Below are 23,076 nucleotides of genomic sequence, written 5' to 3' on the forward strand. Positions count from 1 at the left end.
AGTGAATCAGGACACTCTCTGTTAGTGGTTAGCATTGTTGTCTCACAGCACTAGGGACCCAGGTTCGATTCCCAGCTTGGATCACTGTCCATGCGGACTTATTCTCCCCGTGTGTGGGTGGGTTTCCTCCGGGTGCTCCGGTTTCCTCCCACATTCCGAAAGAGGTGCTAGGGTTACGTGCATTGACCATGGTAAATTCTCCCTCAGTGTACCCAAACAGGCGCTGGAATGTGGCAACTTGGGGATTTTCACAGTTCCTTCATTACAGTGTTAATGCAACTTGTGACTGATAAATAAACTTTAACTTTTACTTGAAAGGATTACACAGGATGTACGGCAGAGAGACAGTCCATTCGGCCTGATCATTCCATGCTTATCCTTCATCCAAGCCTCCTCTCACCTTCCCACATCAAAATCTACCACTGTAATTCTGTGTTTCTTTTCCCCTTGTTGGACTGCCTAGCTTCCAATAAGTATATCTGGGGTAGACTTTCTGGCCCTTCACACCAGCAGAGGGTTCTAGACCCATCGATGGTACACCATGCTTTTCCTGCTGGGATTGTGTGAATTCAACGGGAAATCCCATTGACAGCAGTGGGACCGCAATATTCATTCACTGCAGCAGGATGGGAAAATCCCATCGGTGTGAATGGTAATAAGATTCCAGCCTGGGACCTTAATATTCCAGGATACACAGGGTCCTGTTGTCCTGAGGGGCATGCTGAGGCCTCACACTGTATTACCCCAAGATATACCAGGACCTGTCACACTTACTATCCCAGTGGATACTGGGAAGTGTAACACTGCAATATCCCAGGACACACCATTCCTGACATATTCCATTGGACACTGGGGTTGGGATTCTCCTATCCTGCCATCAGTGGGTTTGGTGACAGGAGGGAGCGGAAAAGCCACTGGGAGCCAAACAGTCATGAACCCATCAGTGCAAAATCACATTGTAATTCTTCCAATGGTAGGTTATCGGTGGGTCCATCTTCCTGCTGGTAGGAATTCCACTTGTATTCACTTGCACCTCAGCAATTCTCATTAAGCCAGTCACCCACTGGCATTCCCTCTTTCCAATCTTGTATCATGCCAACTTGAAATTGTAGGGCAGCGCAGTGGCACTGCTGCCTCACAGCACCAGGGACCTGGGTTCAATGCAGCCTTGGGCCACTGTCTTGTGGAGTTTGCACATTCTCACCATGTTTGCATGGGTTTCCTCCGGGTGCTCCAGTTTCCTCCCACACTTCAGAGATATTTAGTTTAGATGGCTTGGCCAATGGTAAATGGGTGGGATTACGGGAAGGGCAGAATGCGCCTGGGTGGAATGCTCTTTTGGAGGCTCAGTGCAGACTCCATGGGCTGGATAGCCTCCTTCTGCCCTAGAGAGATTCCATAGATTCTATGACCGACCCTCCTGTGATCCTGCTCTGAGGCTGGGTCCTTTCTAACAGTGAGAAACAGTCTTACCGTAAATCACCACCAGTGTCTCCTTCATCCCGCTGTGTTCCACCCGACAGGAATACTCGGCCTGGTCCTCTGGATCAAACTCGATCCATTTCCGGATCTGGTAGGTGCTGTCGTGATTGGGTAAGATCCCAGTGGACAGAGTCTCACCAATCACCACTCCGTCTCTCCACAGATTCACCTCGATGGCCTGAGGGTAAAACCCGGTGACGGCACAGGACAGCCGGTTAGAATCACCCAGACGGGTAAAGGACACGACGGGGGCAACTGAGAGAGAAAGAAAGAGGAGTCAGTACAGGAACCTCGAGATAGAGAGTCCCGGCATCACCCCCTTCACCGACTCTCACTCCCCCCTCACTCACCGACTCTCACTCCCCCCTCACTCACCGACTCTCACTCCCCCCTCACTCACCGACTCTCACTCCCCCCTCACTCACCGACTCTCACTCCCCCCTCACTCACCGACTCTCACTCCCCCCTCACTCACCGACTCTCACTCCCCCCTCACTCACCGACTCTCACTCCCCCCTCACTCACCGACTCTCACTCCCCCTCACTCACCGACTCTCACTCCCCACCTCACTCATCGACTCTCACTCCCCCCTCACTCACCGACTCTCACTCCCCCCTCACTAACCGACTCTCACTCCCCCCCTCACTCACCGACTCTCAATTCCCCCTCACTCACCGACTCTCACTCCCCCCTCACTCACTGACTCTCACTCCCCCCTCACTCACCGACTCTCACTCCCCCCTCACTCACCGACTCTCACTCCCCCCCTCACTCACCGACTCTCAATTCCCCCTCACTCACCGACTCTCACTCCCTCCCTGTGACAATACTGTGTTTTTAAAGAATGTATTTGGGTCATGTTTCTTGTGCAGGGTCTATTTCAGCAATTTGTTTTATTATCAGTGCTACTTTGTCTGCATCTTATAGCTCTGTAGATGCTGCAGCAGGATAACTGATCTTAATCGCTACAATGTTTGTTTTAATCTGGACTACTGCAGGGGTTGTTATGTTAATGTTTTCCTGTGGGTTTTTTCAGAGTGGGGCTTGATTAGTTTTTAACAGGAAAAGTCATTGCCTGCACAGGGCTGGGTTAACAGAGAGAAACCAAGTTGTGTTGCTGATTGGAAGCTGGAAGTTGCAGAGAGAAATAACCCTTTCTAACTCTGAAGTCTGGAGACCGGGATCTATCAGAGACTATAAGTTTATTTCTCTGAAGTTCTGCTGCTTGAGGATATATCATTCTCTGTCAGTTGCTGTCTGAGAGACAGAAGCCAAGTATCTTTCTGCATCTGTGCGGAGGTGTTAAAAGGCTGGATCCACATGAGGAATATTTGTTTTGTGTTGATTGTGAGCAGGGATTTGTGTATATGAGAATACTGCTTACTTTGGAACAATAGAGATGGATAGACGTTAATACCTTGTCTTATTTAAGAATTTTAACTGTTTAAATGTTATTCCAATTCTGTTTGTTATATTCTAACAATGTTCTTAAATAAAATTTGTTTTAATTGAAGTTTCCTGGTGGGTCAAATTCATCATACCTGCCGTGAAATACTTTATGCTCATTCTAATCATAGAATCATACCATCCCTACAGGATTAATTCCTCTAATCCACACATTCCAGGACACTAAGGGGCAATTTAGCATTGCCAATGATGTCCAGGCAGTGGGCGATCGAGGGGGCCATCCATCCTGACTGCCTGCCCCTCTACCGCGGCTATGTTCACAGCCAGGTGTCCCTGGTGAGGGAGCATGCAGTGTTCACGGGTGCAGTTGGTGGCTTCCGTGCCCGTTGGGCACCGCAGGGACTGGGGTGCCTTATTGACCCTGATAATCACATTTTAATTTGATATTTTCAAGCTTCCTTTTGTATTTTGATTTTGTTCAGTCTGTTCCCCCTCCTTTTGGGGAGTTGCCCTTTTTACTTTGTCCTGATTTAATTTAAGTTTGTTTATTTGGTTTGACCTTAAAAGAGGCCAAACATCCCTCACTCACCGGCTCTCAGTTCACTCTGTCCGTACTCCACATATTTCCTCAGCCACTCGATGCATTCCCCCTCCAGGTAATGTTTCCAGCGCTGGCTATTGAAGGTGTCCCTGTCCCAGCTGCTCTTGGTGATCTGTCCCCAGGGGACCGGGGTCACCCACACCATGTTATCCTTGTCGAGGCTGATGAAATCCCGTCCGTCTCCAAGGTCCCACTCCAAGCCCAGTTTAAGGGTGGCACGGTGGCGCAGTGGTTAGCACTGATGCCTCACAGCTCTAGGGATCTGGGTTCGAATCCCGGCTTGGGTGTGGAGTCTGCACGTTCTCCCTGTGTCTGCGCTGGTTTCCTCTGGGTGTTCCAGTTTCCTCCCAAACTCCAAAGATGTGCGGGTTAGGTGCATTGGCTGTGCTAAATTGCCCCTTAGTATCCCAGGATAAGTAGGTTAGAGTGGTTAGTGGGGCAAATACGTGGGGTTACGGGGGATAGGGCCTGGGTGGGATTGTTGTTGGTGAAGACTCGATGGGCCGAATGGCCTTCTTCTGCACTGTAGGATTCTATGACTCCATGGTTCTCCCACCACCTCCCGCTGAAGTGAGTGAAGGATATCAGGTTATAGGCTCACCCCTTGACTGGTTGATCCAGAACATGATCTGTGGGATATGGGCTTTGAAATGTCGCTCCTGCTCCTGGGCAAAAAATGTCTTTCGCTTCCAATTCTCGAGCCCCTCGCTCTCCACCATCCACTGCTCCTGGGGGATCAGCTCCCTCCGATCACTGTCGTACACAACAAACTGGACACCGTCCACATAACCGACACCCACAAACTCCGGGAAACCCGGGATCGGAGTCATTCCCGTGAGGAAATACCGGAGAGAGTGGGAGCCTGAAATAGAGAGAGAGAGAAGAGAGACAACAACAGACCATGAACCTTAAACCACTGACACACAGATATATTTACCCCACATATCTCTAACCTATGCATCTCGGGATACTAAGGGGCAATTTTTCTTGGCCAATGCACCTAACCCACACACCTTTGGACTGTGGGAGGAAACCGGAGCACCCGGAGGAAACCCACGCAGACACGGGGAGATTGTGCAAACTCTACACAGACAGTGACCCAAACCAGGAATCGAACCCAAAACACTAACACTGGCATGGAGAGACACCAGGATATGAATCCCAAAGCACCAACAGCAGGGAGGCAAGGTGGTATAGTGGTTAGCACTGCTGCCTCACAGCACCAAGGACCCAGCTTGGGCTATTGTCTGTGCGGAGTCTGCACGTTCTCCTTGTGTCTGCATGGGTTTCCTCCGGATACCCTGGTTTCCTTCCACATTCCAAAAGATGTGCTGGTTAGGCACATTGGCCATGCTAAATTCTCCCTCAGTGTACCCGAACAGGTACTGGAGTGTAGCAACACGAGGATTTTCGCAGTAACTTCATTGCAGTGTTAATGTAAGGCTGCTTGTGGCATTAGTAAATAAACTTTAGAAAAAGACCACACACAAAGACATCAGGGTACAGGCACAATGAAACAACTCAATATCAATTCCTCCTAATCACTAATCCACATCATTGCTTGTTGACCATGCAAATTCCACCTCACTAACGTCTAGGAACATGCACCAAAGTGGGAGAGCTATTCAGCAGATTAGTTAACTATCAGCCTGACATAACCACGTGCACAGAATCATAGCTCCCAACCAATGCCCAACGCACCACCGCCACCATGGCTAAGTGTGTCCTGTCCAAACGGTGGTACAGTGGTATACAATTGGATTGTGTTAATCTGGGATCACTCGGGATTCCATCAAATCTCATGGCATTGGGTCAAACAGAAGCAAATAATTATCCAACTGATTACCATCTCCCCGACTCCCAGCAATGACCTCAACTAATGGATCAACACTCCTCCATGTTAAACAGCAATTAGAAGATACAAAATGTGCGGTTGGGAGTTTCACTATCCATCACCTGAACCGAGCTATCCTTCAGGATGTGAAGCTAGACTGGCTCTGTGTGGGTGAGGGGTAAGGGAATTAACCAGAGGGAAAAATCTACCTGACCTCATCCTCTGCACTCCAGCTGTTACAGATGTAGCTGTCCATGACAGTATCAGGAGGAGGCAGTGGGTAAATGTGGCCAACTCCCCAAAGCCTCTTCAACACCTACAGATCAGCAGTGTATAGAATTGATTAAAGTGAAAAACTCTGCAGGAGACCCTCAGATCTGAGACACTGTGAGCAGGGGGGAAGTGGCAGGGGTGGGGGTACATCAAGATGTGAGGGTTATCATATAATTTGGTGTCAAGATATTGAGAGCTGATTCTGGACCTTCTTGGGTACAATTGTGACTCTCACCCTGTGAGCGTGAGGGACCGTATAGAATCCACAGAATCCCTGCAGTGTAGAAAGAGGCCAATCGGCCCATCGAGTCTGCACTACAACAATCCCACCCAGGCCCTGTGTCCATAACCCAATGCACTTACCCTAGCTAGTTCCCCCTGACACTAAGGGGCAATTTAACATTACCAATCCACCTAACCCACACATTTTTGGAGTGTGGGAGGAAGCCGGAACACCCAGAGGAAACCCACGCAGACACGGGGAGCATGTGCAAACTCCACGCAGGCAGTGACCCAAGCCGGGGATCGAACCCATGTCTCTGGTGCTGTGAGGCGGCAGTGCTAACCACTGTGCCATCGTGCTGCCCGTAATCTATCAATGTGACCTGCTCAATGTGAGTTTTTTTTATTTAGAGTGAAGGTGAAGAAAACAATTGCTTTTGGGAAGAAGCTGGACTGTAGCCAGTGCACACAGACTCTGGACTGTGGCAGGAACGCGTAACAGAATCGTACTGAACTCATCAAACCGGATACAGACCATAATACTCAGCTACCTGAAGCTGTGTTGGTCTTTGAGCTGTCGGACAATGCGAGAGATCCTCAGGTAAACAAACTGGCCTATTATCGACGCCAAGGTCATCAACAGCTTTCTAAAAGTCAATTCAGGGAGGGTCAAACAGAGATGAAGGCAAGGGAGGGGCAGTATAGCAGGTACAAATGTTGGGACTAAAGTCACGACTGAGAGTGAGGAGACAGTGCCCAAGGTCAGAGTGTAAGTGGGTGGGTTTGAACACGGTATTAGAAGACAAAGAAACCTCTGAGAAAATTATACCTCAGATGAATTCCCCCTCTCGCTCAGTGAGTCAGTGAATTCCCTCAGAATTAACTTGCTCGTCACTCCATTCTCACCTATTTCCATATCTTGAAGGAAGCTAAGGAGGGATACTTCATGGACTGACTTGCTAAGGAATGTTACACTAAGGAATGACACCCTGAAGTAGTAATCAGAAAGCGATGTCCTGAGACATTGAAATCCAAGTTGTGTTACCCTAAGGAGTGATACCCTGAGGAGTGACGCCCTGAGGAGTGACGCCCTGAGGAGTGACGCCTTGAGGAGTGACACCCTGAGGAGTGATGCTGTGAGGAGTGATACCCTGAGGTTGAAATGCTGAGGATTGACAGCCTGAGGAGTGACACCCTGAGGAGTCACCATCCTGATGTAGGATAGACTCGGGTGACCTTGTGAGGTAGCACCCTATGACAATTAACACCCTGAAGTGTGATACTCTGAAGGACACTGAGAGGCAACAACACTGAGAGATCTCAATGTGTGATACTTTGAGACATCCTGGGGTGCAACAGTCTGAAGTCCCTTCAAAAGAAGTCCCCCATTGTGCTATTCCCAACCTTTTCCATATTTTGAAAGAACTTGAGACGTGATATCTGAATATTAGACAGCAACTGTGGAGAAAGCCTCTGACAGTGAAACACCCTGAGAGATCTTGAAGAGACAATTTGAGGGATGTCCCCTCCAAGGAATAACATTTTGTCAGACCCTGAGGGTAACACTTGAGTCACCCTGAAGTATAACAGTTTAAGGCATCCATAATGTGTGGAGGAGTGATAGGTGGAGGAGTGATAGGTGGAGGAGTGCTGCATGTACAAGTTACGTAAACTGAAATTTATTTATTAGTCACAAATAGGCTTACATTAACACTGCAATTAAGTTAATGTGAAAATATCTGAGTTGCCAAACTCCAGGGCCTGTTCGGGTACACCGAGGGAGAATTAAGCATGGCCAATTCACCTAACCTGTACATTTCTGGACTGTGGGAGGAAACCAAAGCACCCGGAGGAAACCCATGCAGACACGGGGAGACTCTGAACAGACAGTGACCCAAGCCGGGAATCGAACCTGGGTCCCTGGCGCTGTGAGGCTAACACCCTGAGGGGAGACCCTCTGACAATCGATTCCACTGAGGAGAAGTATTTTGTAGCACCCTAAATAGTGACACTGAGGCATCCTGAGGAGTAGCATCCAAAGAAATGACACCGCGGGACACAACATCCCGATGCGTGACTCTCTGAAGAGGGAAAATCTGATGTGTGATATCCTGAAGTTGGGAATTCTGAGCACTGACATTCTAAAATAACTCGTCAGGTGAAATCCTGAGGCAAGCTAATGTGAGGGAAAATACAATAGCAGGAAGACACCCTGGGGTGGGGGGTTGGGGGAGAGGCACCCTGGCCTCAGGGGGAGGTTGGGGGAGAGGCACCCTTGCTGGGGAATAACAAACTGAAGAATACTCTTAAGGGAAAGCTAGACAATTATATGAGGGGCAAATGAATTAAGGGGTGGCACGGTGGCACAGTGGCTTGTACTGCTGCCTCCTGGCACCAGGGAGCCGGGTTCGATACCAGCCTTGCCATCTGTGTGGAGTTTGCACATTCTCCCTGTGTCTGCATGAGTTTCCTTCGATTTTCTCCCACAGTCCAAAGATGTGCAGGTTTGGTGGATTGGCAAAATCACTCCTTAGCGTCCCAAGATGTGTGGGTTTCGGGAATTAACGGGGTAAACACATGGGGAGAAGGCATGGGTGGGATGCTTTGTCAGAGGGCCAGTGAAGACATGATGGACCAAACGGCCTCCTTGTAGGGATTCTATGGCCGAAATTTTACCGGCACGCTCGCCCTGGAATCGAGGCATTCCCCGTTGGCCTTGGGTGGGATCTTACGAACCTCAGGCCGTAAAATTCCGGCCTATGACTTCTAAGGTTACAATGACAGAATTAGTTCAAGCAAGATGGCGGCTCAAGTGGAGGGTAAACAGCAGTTGGGCCGAATGGCCTGTTTTTGTGTCCATACATAATCACATGAAGTAACCTTTTAATATTTAAGCCCAATGCTATTCCAGCAGAAATAAAGTTAAGGGAGGACAGCGAGCGAGCAGGTGCAGTCCAGACTGAGGCGGATAAGGGGACAGTGTTCAAGGTCAGAATACAATGTGAAAATGGAGGCCGTATGGTAGAGCGATTAAAATTTTTCTCCTTTCTCTCAGAGCCTTTCTCAGCTCTGAACTCATTTGCCCAGCTATCCTGTGATAATATCGAATCATAGGGGCCATTCGGCCCATCGAATCCACACTGACTCAGCATCTTACCCAGGCCCACACATCTCCTCACCTATCCAATCCCCCTCACCCATCTTACCTGTATAACTTAGAATGCCCAGGGACAATTTAGCACAGCTAATCCATCTTTGGACTGTGAGAGGAAACCGGAGCTCCCGGAGGAAACCCATGCAGGCACGGGGAGAACGTGCAAGCTTCGCACAATTCCAGATGCAAGGCTGGAAATGAACCCAGGTCACTGGCACTGTGAGGTTAGAAGAATTTGTCTGCCACTCCCAGAATCCACCAATTCCCAGTCCTTTCCTGGCGGTACGGTGGCACAATTGTTAACACTCCTGCCTCAGGGACGCAGGTTCGACTCCAACCTCTCGGTGTGGAGTTTGCACATTCTCCCCGTGTCTGCATGGGTTTCTTTGGGCATTCAGATTTCCTCCCACATGCCAAAGATGTGCAGGTTAGGTGGATTTGCCATGTTAACTTGCCCCTTAGCGCCAGGGGGACGATCAGATTAAATACGTGGGGTTACAGGGATAAGACTGAGTGGGAATATTGCCGTGCTAAATTGTATGCCGGCGTAGGCTGAATAGCCTCTTCGTGCTCTAAAAGGATTCTATTCTATGAAACCCAAGGGACTTGGAGACTGGTGTGATGGAAATGGGTTCCGATTCCTGGGGCACTGGTACCCAGTACAGGGCTGCACTGTTGGGATGATCTACACACAAAACAAGCTGAGACTGGTGTTCTCACAGGCCACATAACTGGGGAAGTAAAGAGGGTTTAAAGCAAAGTAGCATTGACAATGAATCAATTTGGGAAGATGCGATAAATGATTCATTGTGCGTGTGTGTGTGTGTGTGTGTGTGTGTGTGTGTGAGTGTGTTGTGTGAGTATGTGTATGTGTGTCTATGCATGCACATGTGTTGAGTGTAACAATGTGTGCGTCCACGTGTGAGTGTGTGTGTGTGAGCGTGTGTATGTGTGTCTGTGTGTGCATTTTTGTTGACTGTGACTGCGTGTACATCTGTGTGTGAGTGTGAGGGTGATTGTGTGTGTGAGAGTGTGTTTGTGTGTGAGTGTGTGTGTGTCTGTGCGTGCATGTGTGTTGAGTGTGACTGTGTGTGTGTGAGACTGTGTGTGTATGAGCGTGTGTGTGTCTGTGTGCGTGTGTGTTGAGTGTGACTGTGTGTGTCTATGTGTGTGTGTATGTCAGTGTGTGTGTGAGTGTGTGTGTGTATGTGTCTGTGCATGATTGTGTATTGAGTGTGACTGTGTGTGTCTATGTGTGAGTGTGAGCCTATGTCAGTGTGTGTGTGAGTGTCTGTGTGTGTCAGTATGTGATTGTGTGTTGACTGTGGGTGTGTGTGTGTGGGTGTGTGTGTGCATGTGTGTGTATGCGTTATTAAAAGTGAAGGTGGAGAAAACATTCTTTTCTGGACAGAAGCTGGTCTGTAGGCAGCGTAGACGGACTCTGGACTGTGACAGGGGATTGTCAGGAACGTGTAACAGGATTGTACTGAACTCACTGATCAGGATTCAGACCCCGGCTCAGCTACCTGAAGCTAAGTTTGTCTTTAAAACAACAGTGACTGCACTTTGAATGATTCACAGGCTGTCTGGCACTATAAGGGATCTTTAGTAGGTGAATCAGCCTGTTTCTATCCCGGTATGATCAACCACTTTCTAAACTTTCCTCAAGCACATTCTAACAAAAATAACGATTATGGAGGGGGTGACATGTAAATGGGTGAGACTTAAGGTGAGTGAGGAGACTTCGTTCAGGCTTAAAGTCTAATATGGGGCAGATTATATCATTGAGACTCTATGACAGAGCAGTGAAATCTCTGAGATAATTTTCTCCTTTGGCATTTTCCGAGGTCTTAAAACCATTCACCCAGCTCCCCTGTGATTCCTCTCTCCACAAAATTGCCTATTATCCCATTCCCCTTTCCATATCTTGAAGGAACTTGATGGGCAATACCCTGAGGAATGATATTCTGAGGAGTGACACCCTGAGGAGTGATACCTTGAAGAGTGACGCCCTGAAGAGTGACGCCCTGAAGAGTGATGTCCTGAGGAATGACACACTGAGTAGTGACACCCTGAGGAGTGATGCTTTGAGGGGAGATACTTAGAAGTGAAATGTTCTGAAGACTGACACCCTGAGGAATGATGCCCCATGGAGAGACGTCCTGAGGGGAGACACTCTGAGGTGAAATGTTCTGAGGAGTGATACGCTGAGGAGTGAGGCCCTATCACTCACCAGCAGACACCGGTCCACACAGAAGGATCAGCGCTATCATTCCAATCATTATTCCTTCCCTCGACTTGCTGGACTGAATACTTTGTGGGAAGTCCTTTGTCCAGAGTTACCTCTTCTCAATCCGTAAGCTGTGGTTTGTGCTCTCCAAGCAGTCTGTCCTGTGTGTGTGAGTTGTATCCTCCGTATACCCAGTGTCTCTCTCTCTCTCCTCACAGCTCTCTACCTGAGCTGTGAGAGCTGAGACCCGGCCAATTGTATCCAATCACTGAACCTTTCTGGTGACTCAGACACCTCCATATTGATTGGATAGGCCAGTGTCCAATCAGAGCCCCAGGATCTGCCGAGGAGTTGCCTGAGTTTATTGGAGTCAAAATCCAAGTTGCCAAACACTATAAACTATCCAATCGGAGAAATGCTGCGAGTTACATCATCAGTTGTTGGGAAGAATGAGTGACAGAGAGTAAAACCAGGAGGAGGCTATTCAGCTCTGCAAGCCTGCTGAGTCATTCCTTCGGGTGGCACAGTGGTTAGCATTGCTGCCTCACAGCGCCAAGGACCCAGGTTCAAATCTGGCCTGGGGTCACCTCCTGTGTGGAGACTGTACATTCTCCTGGTGTCTGGGTGGGTTTCCTCCGGGTGCTCTGGTTTCCTCCCACAGTCCAAAGTTGTGTAGGTCAGGAAGATTGGCCATGATAAGAAATTACCCCTTAGTGTCAGGGGGATTGGCAGGATAATATATGATGTTATGGGATGGGGTCTGGGTGGGCTTGTTGTAGGTGCCGGTTCAATGGGCTAAATGGTCTCATTCTTCACTGTAGCATTTCTATGATTCAGTCTGTATCTGAAATTTATTTTCCAGCTCTGCTCCACCTCTTTCTGTTACCCAACAAGTCACCTATCGATTTTAAAGCTCCAATTCACTCTTCACCCTCCCCACTGCCTTGACATTCAATGGCATTGTCATTACTGAATCATAGAATCCCTACAATGCAGAAGGAGGCCATTCAGCCCATCAAATCTATACCGACCACAATCCCACCCAGATCCAATTCCTGCAACCGTACACATTTACCCTGTCAATTCCCCTGACACAATTTAGCATGGCCAATCAACCTAACCTGCACATCTTTGGAGTGTGGGAGGAAACTGGAGGATCCAGAGGAAACCCACACAGACACGGGGAGAATGTGCAAATTCCACACAGATGGTGACCCGAGGCTGGAAATGAACCCGGGTGCCTGGCGCTGTGAGGCAGCAGTGCTAACCACTGTGCCACCGTGCTGCCCTGGAGGCTACCATTCACCAGAAACTGAAGTGGATAAGCCATATGGAACTAAAATAGTAGGTCAGAGGCTTTGATTTATTATTGTCACAAGTATTGGTTCACAATAAAAAGCATTGCTCCTTGCACCTTATACAGACAAAACATTGTGTTCAAGGGAGAAGGAAAGGAGAGGGTGCAGTGTTACAATCGTAGCTAGGATGTGGAGAAAGTTCAACCTATTATAAGGTAGGTCCATTCAAAAGTCTGATGGCAGCAGGGAAGAAGCTGTTTTTAATGAGCAGGTTAGTGCATGATGTCAGACTTTTGTCTCTTCTCCCCGACAGAAAAAGATGGAGGAGCGAATGTCCAGGGTGCGTGGGGTCCTTGATTATGTGGCTGCTTTGCCAAGGCAGCAGGAAATGTAAATGGAATTACTCATGTTCTCTGTGGAACTCTCACCCTGGTTGTCTGAAGATCTTAATCCATTATAAGTTTCCAACATTAAGCAAACCTGAGAGTGCATCCTTTTCTCTCCTCCAGTCTCCAGCTCAACGGCAAGAGGCCTGACTTGCTTTTTGCTACAGATTTTCAGGTAAAGGAAAGTATCTGTATTGCTAGGCAATTCTCAGGATTTGATTTGATTTGATTTATTATTGTCACGTACATTAACATACAGTGAAAAGTATTGTTTCTTGCGCGTTACACAGACAAAGCATACCAATCCGGAGAAGAAAACGAGAGAGTGTAGAATGTAACGTTACAATCATAGCCAGGGATAGAGGAAGATCAGCTGAATGCAAGGTAAGGCCATTCAAAAGTCTGATGGCAGCAGGGAAGAAGCTGTTCTTGAGTAGGTCGGTACGTGACCTCAGACTTTTGTATCTTTATTCTGAAGCTGTAAAACACAATAAAGTCTCAGCTGGATGTGCAAATAAAACTCCTACACAGACACGTGCTGTTTGTTCAGCCTGAAAACTAATCACAGTTTCCTTGCCAGCATCGAAACTTCCAATTCAACATATCTGAGCCTATGTCTTATTTTTAATGTTTTCCCCAACAAATATAAATCTCTTAAAACCAACTCTGTTTTCCTGACACACGTTGATGTTGGACTGGGGTAAACACTGTAAGAAGTCTCACAACACCAGGTTAAAGTCCAACAGCTTTATTTGGAAGCACGAGCTTTCGGAGCGCTGCTCTGACGAAGGAGCTGTGCTCTGAGAGTTCGCGATTCCAAATAAACCTGTTGGATTTTGACATGATGTTGTGAGTCTTCTTACAGTTCCTAACATGAGTAATTCACCTGCTGACTCCCCAAAGTCTGTCCACCAACCACAAGGCACAGGTCAAGAGTATAATAAAATACTCTCCACTTGCCTGTATCGTAGAATCACTCCAGTGCAGGAGGAGGCCATTTGGCCCATCGAATCTGCACTGACTCTCTGACAGAGTTTTGTATCCAGGCCCACTACCCCACACTATCCCATGTCTAATCCATCTAATTTACACATCTTGACACGTAAAGAGCACTTTATCACGGCCAATCCATCTGACCTGCATATTTTTGTACTGCTGGAGGAAACCAGACCACCTGGAGGAAACTCACACATAAATGGGAGAATGTGAAACGCCACACAATCACCTAAGGCCACATTTGAACCTGGGTCCCTGGTGCTAACCACTGTCATGATGAGGATTACCCCAGTCCAACTTTTTACTGTGTTTACCCCAGTCCAACTTTTTACTGTGTTTACCCCAGTCCAACTTTTTACTGTGCTAACCACTGTGTCATTGTGCTACCATTTTGAGTGGAGCTCCAACCAAAACTCAAGAGAATGAAAACAGCCTGCTTGATCGCTATCCTTCCACAGACATTCAATTCCTCTATCACTGATGAACAGTGGTAATTGTGTATACTCACCAAGGTTCCTTACATGGCACTTTGAAAACCCACTAACTAGCAAATATATTGGCACTCATTTGCTGTCACTGGAGTCCTGGAATTCCCTTCCTAACAGCACTGTGGGCGTACCTATACCTCAGAGACGTCAGTGGTTCAAGAAGGCAGCTCAACTTCTGAATGACATCTCAGGATGGGCAATAAATGCTGGCCTAATCAGTGGTGCACACATCCGGATATGATTTTTAAAAAAAATCTAGGTAGGAATAATACAAATAATCTTGACTAAAGTCATGTGTGACAGCAAGGCTAGCTCAAGCTAACATATCAGTAGTAGATATCTCCATCTTGAATCTCTCTGGTTTAAATATATTGCCCTACTGTGAGTTGGGTCTCTTAGGTGTTGTAAATGCACTGCAATAGAATGCATACTTTATAACTAAGAGCAGTTTCCACAAAACACACTGTAGACTCTGTCTACACTTTGCCACTGCCTTGACCGACTCAAGAACAGCTTCTTCCCTGCTGCTGTCAGACTTTTGAATGGACCTACCTCACATTAAGCTGATCTTTCTTTACACCCTAGCTATGGCTGTCACATTACATTCTGCACTCTCTCTTTCTCTTCTCTATGATCGATATGTTTTGTCTATAGAGCACAAAAGAAACAATACTTTTCACTGTATGTCAATATATGTGACAATAATAAATGGAATCAAAATCAAACTGCAAGCGGTTAGGGATTTATTGCAAGTGTTTAAACACCGCCATGCCTAGTGGGCAGCGCAGAGACTGGGTTGTTTTTATTGACCCCTCTTTCACTCTTTCTTTGATGTTTCAAGTTTTGTTCTAGATTTCTTTCTTATTTGATGCAGTAATGTCGTAAGGAACTGCTCGTTAAACTGATCCCTCAGTTCATTTGACTTAGTTTAAGTTGTTAACTGCTTTGCTCAAAAGAATATCGAAACCTGTCCTATCCTATCGAGATGCAGGATATTGGAGGGAAAAAGAGGACTCTGTTCCATTACTCTGGAGGCCTTGAAAAAAGCCTGGATTAAGGAGAAAAACTGGCTTTGAATGCATCATTTCCTTGAAATTAAAAAAAAAGGTCTATCTTCAGTGCTGTTAGGGAGGGAGTTCCAGGGTTTTTATCCAGCGACTGTGAAGGATCAGCCGACATATTTCCAAGTCAGAATGCTGAGTGGCTCAGGGGAGGCAGTAGCATAGTGGTTTCGTCGCTAGGCTTGTAATCCAGAAACCCAGGGAATCTGGCTTCGAATCCACCCCTGGTGTTGAAATTTGAACTTAATATATAGTTGATATTAAAAGTCTCAAGATGACCATGAAGCCATTGCCATAAAAACCCATCTGGTTCACTAATGCCCTTTAGGGAAGGAAATCTGCTGTCCTTACCTGGCCTGGCCTACATGTGACTCCAAATCCACAGCAATGTGGCTGACTCTCAAATGATCTCAGGGATGGGCAATAGACGTTGGTCAGCCAGCGATGCCCACATCCCATGGACGAACATTAAAACTAATTAAAGAGGCCATACAACACATTTGAGATGTAGAGGAGTATCTACACAGTGTAATCCAGATTCCAGTCAGACCTCAGAGAGAAGCTTAGATTCAGAATAAGGCTGGTGTGACTGATGGAATCGGAAAATGGTTGAGGTTAAATACTGGGATGGCCAAACCCCAGAATATAACCTATCTAGCTAATCTCTAAACTGGTCTTTTGTATTGAACCATAAGGAGGAAGTTACTGACCCCAAAAACATAAAACACCAATGGCAACTGTAGAATTTTAAAAATGAAAAGATTTTAAAAAAAGAAAACTTAAGTACGCAAGATTAAAATTACTTAGTTAAAGCAGTCCAGCGGAACAACGACAACAAAGAAAAACACGCTTTGCCATAAGTATATAATTAAACTGCCTGTCTAGTGGCAATCTTTATAGGTTTTAACCATAACAATTCCAATAATATTACCCAAGTCAAAGAATTATTGTCACTTTAATAAAGGTACACTTCCCAACTTCTCAAGCACTTTGGATAGAATTTGCCCATCATTGGACATGGTTAGGGTCAGAAACTCAATGGTGCAAAATCATGTTGTAATTCTCCCAACAGCGAGATAATGGCAAGTCAGTCATCCCACTATCAGCTGGTGTGAATACCATTTGCATTCATTTGCATCTCATGAAAGCTCATTAAAACAGCTGCCTGCCAATTTCCGGCAAGACCTTGCAATCTTAAATAAGGACATAAGAACGAGGAGCAGGAGTAGGCCCCTCGAGCCTGCACCGGCATTCATTAAGATCAGGGCTGATCCCATAACCCTTAATTCTTTTACTGTTCAAAAATTTATCCATCCTTGCCTTAAAAATATTGAATGAGGTAACCTCAACTGCTTCACTGGACAGGGAATTCCACAGATTCACAACCATTTGTGTGAAGAAGTTCCTCCTCAACCTAGTCCTAAATCTGCTTCCCCTTATTTTGAGGATATGCCCCCTAGTTCTAGTTTCACCTGTCAGTGGAAACAACTTCCCTGCTTCTAACTTACCTATTCCCTTCATAATCTTATATGCTTCTATAAGATCTCCCCAATTCTTCTGAATTCCAATGAATATAATATGTTTCTGTAAGATCTCCCCTCCTTCTTCTGAATTCCAATGAGTATATGAGTATTTCTCCTCATAAGCCAACCCTCTCAACTCCAGAATCAACCTAGTGAACCTCCTCTGCTGGTACATCCTTTCTCAATTAAGAAGACCAAAACTGTACGCAGTATTCCCAAGGTGGCCTCACCCGTACTTTATGCAGCTGCCGCATAACCTCGCTGTTTTTAAACTCCTTCCTCTAGCAATGAAGGACAAAATTCCATTTGCCTTCTTAATTACCTACTGCATCTGCAAACCAGCTCCTTGAGCTTCCTGTACAAGGACACCCAGGTCCCTCTGCAAACAGCATGCTGCAATTTTTTTTTACCATTTAAATAACAGTTCATTTTTTTGTTATTCCTACCAAAATGGATGACCTCACATTTACCAACATTGTACTCCATTGCCAGAACTTCGCCACTCACTTCGACTATCTATATCCCTTTGCAGGCTTTCAGCATCCTCTGCACATTTTGTTCTGCCACGCATCTTAGTGTCATCTGCGAATTTTGACACACTACACTTGGTCCCCAACTCCAAATCATCCCTGTAAATCGAAAACAATTGCAGTCCCAACACTGATCCCTGAGGCACACCACTAGTCACTGATCGCCAACCAGAAAAATACCCATTTACCCCCACTCTTTGCTTTCTATTAGTTAACCAATCCTCTATCAATGCTATTACATTACCTGTAACACCATGCACCTTTATCTTATGTAGCAGTCTTTGGTGCAGCACCTTGTCAAATGCCTTCTGGAAATCCAGATATACCACATCCACAGATTCCCCATTCTCCACTGCACATGTAATGTTCTCAAAGAATTCCACCAAATTAGTCAAACATGACCTTCCCTTCATGAGCCCATGCTGCATCTTACCAATGGGAGAATTTATATCTACTTGTCTTGCTATTTCTTCCTTGATGATAGATTCAAGTATTTTCTCTACGACAGAAGTTAAGTTAACCGGCCTATAGTTACTTGCCTTTTGCCTACCTCCTTTTTTAAACAGTGCCGTCACATTTGCTATTTTCCAATCTGCGGGAACCACCTTAGAGTCCAGTAAATTTTGGTAAATTACCACTAGTGCATTTGCTATTTCTCCTGCCATCTCTTTTAGTACCCTGGGGTGCATTCCATCAGGGCCAGGAGACTTTTCTACCTTTAACCCCATTAAGTTGCCAAACACTACCTCTTTTGTGATAATGATAGTTTGGGTCAGGTCAGCAGCAAAACACATGGGTGTCAAATCCAATTCCTAAAGAGAAGTAAGTGTACATAAGAAGATTCTCAGGTAGCAAGAAACTTTGAGGTGAGTGTATCACTTCCATAGTGCTGAGCTTCTCCTGATGCACTGTACACCAGCTTTGGACTGGGGTAAACACAGTAAGAAGTCTCACAACATCAGGTTAAAGTCCAACAGGTTTATTTGTAGCAAACGCCTCTAGCTTTCAGATCGGACTTTAACCTGGTGTTGTGAGACTTCTTACTGTGTTTACCACTCTGCTGGGCCAGACCAGTTGCAGCCCTGCTTCTCCATGCTGAACTGGTTTTCATAGACAGCGCCATGATACTGGATTCATAGTCCCTCCTAAGTCATCTCTTAGTCCCCACGATCAACCTGTTTCCAGTAAACCGCTTCCTGTTTAATTAATGCTGGACACACACAGCTTTCTTTACTAAGTTTACTGAGGAAACGGGCATGAAGTCTACTGAAATAGGGCAAACAGGTAGGGAGGTCATGGAACCTTTACAGATTAAAGAGGAGGAGGTGCTGGCTGTCTTGAGGCAAACAAGAGTGGATAAATCCCCAGGACCGGACAGGGTATTCCCATGGATCTTGAGGGAGGCTGTGTTGAGCTTGCAGGGGCCCTGGCAGACATAGTTAAAATGTTAATATTCACAGGGGAGATGCTAGATGATTGGAGGGTGGCCCATGTTGTTCCGTTGTTTAAAAAAGGTTCCAAAAGAAATCCGGGAAATTACAAGCCAGTAAGTTTGACGTTGGTTGTTGGCAAGTTATTAGAAGGTGTGATAAGGGATAGCATCTGTAAATATTTGGATAGACAGGGACTTATTAGGGAGGGCCAACATGGCTTTGTGTGTGGTAGCTCATGTTTGACCAATCTATGAGAGTTTTTTGAGGAGGTCACCAGGAAAGTGGATGAAGAGAAGGCAGTGGATGTTGTCTACCTGGATTTCAGCAAGGCCTTTGACAAGGTAGGTTAGTTAGGAAAGTTCAGTCACTAGGTATACATAGGAAGGTTGTAAATTGGATTAGACACTGGCTCAATGGACTCTGAAGAGTGCAGTTGAACAGTGGGAGCTGGGAATACAGGTACAGAATTCCTTAAAAGTGACGTCAGAGGTGGATAGGGTCTTAAAGAGTGCTTTTGGTACATTGGCCTTTATAAATTGGAGTATCAAGTATAAAAGTTGGAGTGTTATGGTAAGGTTATATAAGGTATTGGTGAGGCTGAATTTAGAGTATTGTGTACAGTTTTGGTCACCTAGTTACAGGAAGGATGTAAATAAGGTTGAAAGAGTGCAGAGAAGGTTCACAAGGATGTTGCCAGGACTTGAGAAGCTGAGTTACAGAGAGAGATTGAATAGGTTAGGACTTCATTCCCTGGAGCGTAGAAGAATGAGGGGAGATTTGATAGAGGTGAATAAGATTTTGATGGCCATTGATAGAGTGAATGCAAGCTGGCTTTTTCCAGTGAGGCTAGGGGAGGAAAAAAACCATAGGGTATGGGTTAAGGGTGAAGGGAGAAAAGTTTAAAGGGAATATTAGGGGGGGCTTCTTCACGCAGAGAGTGGTGGGAGTGTGGAATAGCTGCCAGATAAAGTGGTAAATGCGGGGTCACTTTTAACATTTAAGAAAAACTTGGATGGGTTCATGGATGAGAGGGGTGTGGAGGGATGTGGATCAAGTGCAGGTCAGTGGGACTAGGCAAAAAATGGTTCAGCACAGCCAACAAGGGCCAAAAGGCCTGTTTCTGAGCTGTAATTTTCTATGGTTCTATACTAACAATTATATAACTCAATTTTTTTAAAATCTCACATCACAACACAAAATGAAGTATTTTAATCATGGATGACTTTAATCTTCTTTGATTGATTTGATTTGATTTATTATTGTCTCAAGTATTAACATACAGTGAAAAGTATTGTTTCTTGCATGCCATACAGACAAAGCATACCCTTCAAAGAGAAGGAAACAAGAGAGTGCAGAATGTAGTGTTACAGTCAAAACTAGGGTGTAGAGAAAGATGAATTTAGTGTGATTCAAAAGTCTGATGGCAGCAGGGAAGAAGTTGTTCTTGAGTCAGTTGGTATGTAACCTCAGGCTTTTGTATCTTTTTCCCGGTGGAAGAGAGAATGTTCAGGTTGCGTGGGGTCCTTAATTATGCTGGCTGTGGTTCTGAGGCAGGGGGTGGTAAATCTGTGGAACTCTTTACTGCAAAGTGTTGTAGAGATTGGGTCGATAAGTACGTTCAAGGTTGAGCTAGACAGATTTTTAACCAATAAAGAAACCAAGGGTTATGGGGATAAGGCAGGAAAATAGAGTTGAGGATTATCACATCAGATCAGTCTGATCTCGTCGAATGGCAGAGCAGAATCAATGGATAGAATCAACTACGTAAGCTCCTATGTACTATGGTCTGAATGGGTGTGTTCCACAGCAACTGTTTGCATGGTGGAAAGGGATCATCATGTGATAAATCCTGACTGTGGACCTAACATGGATCCAACGTTCCCAACACACATTTTGCTAAGCCTCTCAGTTGCAGACCGGTAATAAAAAATGATACAATCCAGCTTCTTTGCAAACTCACTTTATTCTCTTTTCTAACTCCACACACACTCACCCAACACCCAGTGCCACCGGTAACTCCTTTATATACCCTGCTGAGTACTATTAAACAACTAACGTACAAATGATTTCTAAAGTGGAAGGTTGCAGTTAACCCATTCCAAACACATTTCAGTTCAATGAAATTGGATAGCGGTTGTGACAGAATCTCACTCTGTCCTTCACCGAGAAGCTGATTGATCAGAGCAGCGAATCCAGAATGAGCTCCAACCCTCAGGGACTGGTGAAACAGGACTGGAATTAAACTTCCATTATAATTACGCCAACAGGAGTGTGGCCTGATCACACATCCCTGGTTCAGAGACAGGAATCTGAAAGCGTTTGAGGATTTGGAGGCTGGTTTGGAGGTTATAGGAATTTACACTCATAGGATCACAGAGCAATACAGCATGGAAGCAGGCCCTTCGGCCCAACCGGACCATGCTGGCTATTGTGCCCTCCCAGCCAATCCCAATTGCCTGTGTCTGACCCATAAACTTCACCGTAAAACCCAGAGTTCGTTTCACAACACCAGGAAGAGACAGAGGAGATACTGGGCTCAGAGAACCCCCTGCAGGCAACATGCCTAATTTAAACAACCGACCCTTCCTGTATCCTGTCGAAATCCTGTTTCACAGGATTTAGATTAACATAATCTGATTAAAATAATCTTGGCATTATGATTTCTCAGCGGGAGCTGACTGATGGTGAGCTCCTACTACATGCCAGGCCCCAGAGTTAGCTGATCTGGGCACAGCAAGATCTCACAAGAAAGCATTAAAACGTTCCAGTCTTAACTTCTACAAACTGATTCAGCAACACAACACTCCAGTTTAAGACAGAATGTAAAGATGTCACAGGGGCTAATTTAGCCAATTCAGAGAGCAATGTCAGCCATGCTGCTGAGATAATGTGGAGTTGCCAGCATTGGACTGGGGTAGGCACAGTAAATAGTCTCACAATACCAGGTTAAAGTCCAACAGGTTTATTTGGTAGCACGAGCTTTTGGAGCTTTGCCCCTTCATCAGGTGGACCAAAATGTCTTCACCTTCAACAATCAGTTTTTCATCCAGACACATGGAACAGCCATGGGGACCAAATTTGTACCTCAATATGCCAATATTTTCATGTACAGTTTCGAACAAGACTTCTCCACCGCACAGGATCTTTAACCGATGCTATAAACTAGATACATCGATGACATTTTCTTCCTTTGGACTCATGGTGAACAATCACTGAAACAACCATATGATGACATCAACAAGTGCCATCCCACTATCAGACTCACCATGGATTACTCTCCGGAATCGGTTGTATTCTTGGACACTCGTATCTCCATCAAGGATGGTCACCTCAGCACCTCACTGTACCACAATCCCACAGAGAATCTCATGATGCTCCACTTCTCCAGCTTCCACCTTAAACATGTTAAAGAAGCCATCCCCTACAGACAAGCCCTCCATATACACAGGATCTGCTCAGATGAAGAGGATCGCAACAGACACCTACAGAGGCCCTCACAAGAACAGGATATGGTGCTCGACTCATCGATCAACAGTTCCGACGCACCACAGCGAAAAACCGCACCGACCTCCTCATAAGACAAATACAGGCCTTAGTTGTCCAGTACTTCCCCCGAGCGGAGAAGCTATGACATCTTCTCCGGAGCCTTCAACATGTTATTGATGAAAACGAACATCTCGCCAAGGCCACCCCCACATCTCCACTTCTTGCCTTCAAACAACCGTGCAATCTCAAACAGACCATTGTTCGCAGCAAACTACCCAGCCTTCAGGAGAACAGTGACCACGACACCACACAACCCTGCCACAGCAACCTCTGCAAGACATGCCAGATCATCGACACCAGTGCCATCATCTCACATGAGAATACCATCCACCAGGTACACGGTATATACTCTTGCAACTCGGCCAACATTGTCTACCTGATGCGCTGCAGGAAAGGTTGTCCCGAAGCTTGGTGCACTGGGGAGACCATGCAGACGCTACGACAACCGATGAATGAACACCGCTGGACAATCATCAGACAAGGGTGTTCCCTTCTAGTTGGGGAACACTTCAGCAGTCAAGAGCCTCAGCCTCTGATTGTCGGGTAAGCATTCTCCAAGGCGGCCTTCACAGCGCACAACAATGCAGAGTCGATGAGCAGAAACTGGTACT

At 46.1% G+C, this 23,076-nt stretch overlaps 1 protein-coding gene across 1 annotated transcript in view; it reads right to left on the minus strand.

Moving 5' to 3' along the window:
- Positions 1–23,076, minus strand: part of LOC145348665 (class I histocompatibility antigen, F10 alpha chain-like) — a 42,666-nt gene that overhangs the window by 2,058 nt on the left and 17,532 nt on the right. Inside the window, 4 exon segments of the mRNA XM_080196830.1 lie at positions 1,474–1,737; positions 3,480–3,743; positions 4,093–4,353; positions 11,208–11,301. Coding sequence (XP_080052956.1) covers positions 1,474–1,737; positions 3,480–3,743; positions 4,093–4,353; positions 11,208–11,301 — 883 coding nt within the window.

Source organism: Carcharhinus amblyrhynchos, chromosome 9 (assembly GCF_965287045.1).
Source record: "Carcharhinus amblyrhynchos chromosome 9, sCarAmb.v2.hapA, whole genome shotgun sequence".
Lineage (NCBI taxonomy): Eukaryota > Metazoa > Chordata > Chondrichthyes > Carcharhiniformes > Carcharhinidae > Carcharhinus > Carcharhinus amblyrhynchos.